A 5,702-nucleotide genomic window follows, 5' to 3' on the forward strand; every position below is an offset into this window, starting at 1 on the left:
GGGAGAAAATATAGACCCTGTGAGAATGAGATTTATTTCTCAAAATTGACAGAAGTATATATAATTCATGATTACCTGTTAATCAAATCAATATCTTGAATTTAAACTCATTAATCAAAATAATTAATTTTTTTCTCTCTTTTTCTTTGAGAAAAAACAAATATAGTATTTTAAGTAGTTTTATATTATGTGAACCTATTTTAATGCATTAGTTACATCGGCTCAACATGTCAATTCGTGACTGCAAAGAAGCTTCCAGATCAGATATAATCTCCACAAAGGTAAAGTAAACGTGAATACTTATCACTTAGATAACATTGGTTAATTTTTTCCCAAAGATATTCATGCATTTGTTTGTAATAACTAAATCATAACAAGTCCATTTAAGAAAATAACAATCAAAAGGCAAATAAAGAATGAATGCTCTAGCTCTTATCCCATCATTAATTATTCATCTCCATTCTCAAAGTCCATTTTCTCAAATCTTTTATAGCGGTTCAACAAATATTGGGTACTTGTTCTTTGGCATTCTGACAAGTGTCGGCTGGACCGAGTCATTACTCATCTCTAGAGGTCTCCATCTGCAATTAAATCATGGATTGTTTGCTCAAACAAATATTAATATTCTTAAGCTTTATATATGGAATATAAAGCAAATATATTCTTACTTGTATCGGCAGACAAGATGATGGAGGAAAATTGATATTTCAAGCTTAGCCAAGTTCATCCCTGGACACATCCTAGGTCCACTACCAAACCCTAGGTAGCTGAAAGGCTTTAAGGGCTCCTGGAGATAAACATTAAACCACATGCATGGTTAAGTTACATTTATATATATCTTTCTATGTTTCTTTTTCAAAATTTGTGTCTATTTGGTTATGGTCTCATTTATTGAAAAACAATTAATATCAGATACTTGTTAAATTGTATATATAGATGGAAGAACTTACGTCGAATCGGGATGGATCAAACTTGTAAGGATCCGGAAAGACTTCCGGGTCATGATGAATTGACACTACATCCAAGTTGATGGACCATCCCTTGATGATTTTGCAGCCTGATCATGAGGCATGGTTCAGATTGATGTTATATATCTAGCTTCCATCTAATCTAAGATTTATTAAGATTTAAACTTGTTAATTTACCATCGATCTCAAAGTCCTGTGCTGCTTTTCTTGAGTACCAAGGAAGGATTGTGGCTCTTCGAAGGCTTTCGCTTATGACCTTTACATGAATGAGACAAATTCAAATTGTTCAACATATATATAAATAAACTTTCAAGAAGATTAAATGAAATAATTAATCTTGATTAATTACTTTGGATGTATAAGGCATTTTGTTCACTTCAGACCATGTGAGAGTCGATGATCCATCCAGATTTCGGTTATCACGAATTTCCATGTGCTCCTCCTGAAATCGATATCACACATAGTTTTTACGCAATTTTGAACTATACCCTTAATGTCAATTTTGTTATATGTATTCAAACGGAATGTTTTGTTAAATTTCTTAGAAAACGCATGTCAATACCCGGAGATGCTCCAAAACTGGTGGATTTTCTTCGATGAATTTAATTATCCATGTAAGAGCAGCAGTAGTAGTGTCGTGGCCAGCGACTAGAAGCGTTAAAATGTTGTCTTTCAGCTGAGAATCGGTTAGTTTATCATCACTATATTGTTCTGAGCCATCTATGCTGTGTTTCCTTAACAATGATTCCAAGAAATCATTATGGGTTTCTTGTCCTGATCTCCTCCTGGCTATTGTCGCGTCTAACATAGTATACATCTTGTCGCGAGCCTAATTTATGTATCAAATTAACAAAATATATTATTTCCAAAAACAAAATTTAGTTTGTTCTTTGTAAGAAAAAAAATCAATAATGTGTCACCTTAATACCCTTGTAAAGAGCAGTTCCCGGGATTTTGAGTGGTAAAGAAGCAAACGAAGAAGAGATGACTTTGAAGTTCGATCGAAACTTCTCTTGCTCTTCTCCGTAAGGTTCTAGGCTCATGATCATATTTCCTATAACCTTGAGGGTGAACTGCAACATATATATATAAGGAGGATGAACAAGTATTGAAATACCAGAACTCATCCGATGCATCAAAAGGACCACATTTACCTTCAAGCTCTCTTCTTATATTTTAAGAGAAAAAGTAGTCAAGAATAATTTTGTTCATACAATACTCAAAATTCACCCTAACTTATATAAACAAATCTCACACTATTAGACTCATGATAAAAAATCATTACTAGTGAAACATATTTTTTTTTTTGCGTTTTTCATTACGTTTTCCATTAAATATTAACGGAAGTTTCGTTGGTATCCTCATTTTCTTACTAGTGGGACTTGTGTATACAAGGACATGTTCACTTACATTAGATGCTTCTTCAAGGACTGAGATTGTTTTTCCGGGCCATTGGTCTAGTGTCTCAATAGCCAATGTGTTTATAAACTGGAAATACTTTTTCAATCCTTCTAATGAAAGTGGCTCTCCAATGAGCCGTCTCAACCGCTTGTGAGCCTCCCCGGTTTGTTGGAGAAGGCTGGTCGGTCCGAGCACTTGCTTACCGGTGTAGAAAAGGTTTAAACTCACCATTCCATCTTTTCCTGTCAATAGAATCTTGCTTGCTTCCCTTCCTGTCACGAACACAGTATATCTCCCCAAAACAAAGCTCTTAAACACCTTTCCATATCTAGAAATAAGTAAAATTAATGAAGAAATTAGAATAGTTTGAAAAACCATACAAATATATATAATCTCATCTTTTGATTTGATGCTCTCGCGTACATTTGTTGCCTATTTCTTATGAAGGTGTAAATACCGGCAGGGCTAGAAAATTCCGATATGAACGACAAGCTTTCTCCTATTATAGGCCAGCCGAGGCTACCGGGGATAGGGTCCATTTCCTTTGGGGATGCCCATAAACGCGGTAAAAGAATAGACGAAAGGACAACAATCAATATCAAACTTAGGAAGATCATCAGCATGATTGGCTCCATTAGGTGAAATTAGATAAATTTAGATGAGAAAAATAACATGCAAAAGTTTATAAATATCTATCGATGACCCTTTCTAGCTAGCTAAATAATTGATCCATCCGTCTAGACAAAACTTTCGATTTAATCAATGTAGTATTAAGTGTTTATTTTGTCTCATCATGATCATAGTAACCAATAATATTGGAGATCACTCCACAGTTAATTATGTAAAGTTCTTGTCTTGAAATGATTCTTGTATATGTGATCATCTTTGTTTGCCGTCCTATGGACCAAAAGTTTCTATTGTTTATTTATATAATTATTAACTTTGTATATTAAATGATAAATTCCACTAACTTTGTAATTATTTTTAAATATTAATGTTTATATTAATAAATTGGCCAAACTAGCTATCAAAGCTCTAACTTGATCAATTACCAACCTCTAAATTCGCAGAAGGGTGCTGGAAACTTTTTTTTTTTTTTTTTTTTAATTGAGGTTTTTTCCACAAATTGGACGAGTTGTAATAATAAAAATAATGTGCCTACCGGGATTATTGATGTGAAGAATTTTCGATCAAACTGTACCATTTTATAAAATCATCTCGAAATATTTGGTAAACCGAACCAGTGAAATTTTGAGTTTGGTTATTCTCTTGCAACTAGATGACTTTCATTAAAGCCCGACAAATCTTCGATGCAACATTAATCGTCAATTAGTATATTGATTCGGCTAACTCTAGAGCACTACAACACAAAGACCTTCGACGACGTTTAAAAAAACTTTTATCAATCCTTACAAGCGTCACCAAACTATCACCTATGCTTAATTATTCTTGGTCGCAAGAAGCATGGTCAATGCAAGTAATAACGTCGCTTATTAGCATTAATTTAAGCGTTCCCAAAATAAATTTAGTTTTTAACAAAACTATTTATGTTTAATCTTTTAGTTTTACAAAAGTTTTATTTGAATTTTTCTTTGTATTTTTGTTTAAATAATCATTAAAAATGATATTTAGAAGATCATTTTATTTTTATTATTGACATTCAAATAATAACAAAAGTAACATAAATCCTCTCAAAAATATTATCTCATAAAATTATATTATAACCAAGTAAACAAAACATTAACTAGTATATTACAAATTCTTAATAATATTTTAGAAAATAAATAAACTAGAAGACAAATTTTTATACTAAAATAAACATCATAAAATATAGAACCAACCATTGAAATCAAGACAAAGATAATTTTGTCATATTTGTGTAGGACACCAAGAATATTGTTTTATGTTTTGGCAAAATGGATTCTTGTTCTCTTGAATATGTAGATAAATAAAAGAAAATTCAATTTAAAATCAATTTTAACAGAAAAATAATTTATAATAAACCAATTACACCCTACTAGTTTACTAAGATAAAATAAAATAGATAATTTCAAATAGTAAAAAATATTGGATTGATTATTACTTTTTCTACACTAACAATCTTGCAATTTTCAGTTTTCAATACAAATACAAATTCACATTCCATGTTACACTCAATTAATAATTATTCAATCTTTAATGCGTTTAAAAGATTTTTTTAAAAACATTGGATAAATAGAATCAAGGATTTCCATGCTTTTAAGTCTTCTATGTGTCGCATTATTCAATCTTTAAAGCTTTCCTTATCATTTTAGACCATCATGTTTTAAATCTTTGATGAGATAAAGAGACATTGTAATCTGGGTATCAAAGAAAAATATCTCAATATTTTAGCAGTGATTTTTCTTCTTCTTTACTCCACCAGATTTCAATGATTATGTTGGGTTGCTTGCTGGGTTATTTTGAGAAGTTCTACGTTTTAAACAATTCTTCACATTGGTGACTTTGCGTTCTTTCCAAAATATTATACAATTATTTGGATACACATAGATCTTTTCATATTTGAGACCAATGTTATCCACAATTTTCTTTGTTTCTTTGTAAGGACATGGAAATGTGTTACTATTAAGGAATGCATCTTTCAAGATTTTCGTTAGTGTATCAAATTCTTGATTGAACCATCCATATTAACATGTCACATTACAAACATTCAAAATGAAAGATAATTGGATAAAATTTTATACTTAGGTCAAAATTCTTCATTAGAATCTTTTAACAATTGATAAAGGTTTTGAACATTAGATTTCAATATTAAGTAGTTACCTCAACATAATCATTAAAATATGTTTTTGCCTTCATCATCATTATCATATACATCTATTCTCATAGTTTATTGAAATATTGCATATTAGGGATAAGTTGAGAAATTGACTAATTCGAGAAAAATTCACAATGAGAAAACCATGTGGTTATCCACTTATAATACTATTGACGAATAAATTATCATATATCTCTCTACGAATTTTTAGCTTATTGACCACACATTATTTTACAAGGACAATGGACTTTTCCACTATAGCCACTATCTCGAAATGAAAATTCCAAAAAAGTTTTTATCCCATTCAAATACTCTGCACTCAATATATTTTATTTGAAAAATCAATACGATCTCAACTATCCATGTACTTAGTTAACTAAGATAAACCTATAAAGTTAAGTAAAAACATAAGTAATAGAAGACATAGAGTTACATTGCTAGAGCCTAAAAAAAATTATCTTTAATCTAATTAGGATACCTAAACATGAGAGAAAGTCGGACCTAGGACCGATGAGGAATTTCAAAACTCGGGACCG

At 30.9% G+C, this 5,702-nt stretch overlaps 1 protein-coding gene across 1 annotated transcript; it reads right to left on the reverse strand.

Annotated features, from left to right (window-relative positions):
- Positions 1-487: 487 nt before the first annotated feature.
- On the reverse strand, positions 488-3,004 carry LOC124913921 (abscisic acid 8'-hydroxylase 1-like). The gene is made up of 9 exons (XM_047454357.1): positions 2,793-3,004; positions 2,379-2,697; positions 1,889-2,041; positions 1,531-1,797; positions 1,318-1,410; positions 1,146-1,224; positions 951-1,057; positions 669-787; positions 488-581 (listed from the first exon to the last, which is right to left on the reverse strand). The coding sequence occupies exons 1-9, from the start codon at positions 3,002-3,004 to the stop codon at positions 488-490; spliced, it is 1,443 nt and encodes a 480-aa protein (XP_047310313.1).
- Between the last annotated feature and the right edge of the window lie 2,698 nt (positions 3,005-5,702).

This window comes from Impatiens glandulifera, chromosome 9 (assembly GCF_907164915.1).
Source record: "Impatiens glandulifera chromosome 9, dImpGla2.1, whole genome shotgun sequence".
NCBI lineage: Eukaryota > Viridiplantae > Streptophyta > Magnoliopsida > Ericales > Balsaminaceae > Impatiens > Impatiens glandulifera.

Coding starts and splice junctions, on each gene's coding strand:
- LOC124913921 (XM_047454357.1), bottom strand. CDS start 3,004: ATGGAGCCAATCATGCTGATGATCTTCCTAAGTTTGATATTGATTGTT. Junction 1,798..1,888: donor CTCTTTACAAGGGTATTAAG/GTGACACATTAT, acceptor TACATAAATTAG/GCTCGCGACAAGATGTATAC. Junction 582..668: donor CATCTTGTCTGCCGATACAA/GTAAGAATATAT, acceptor ATTTAATTGCAG/ATGGAGACCTCTAGAGATGA.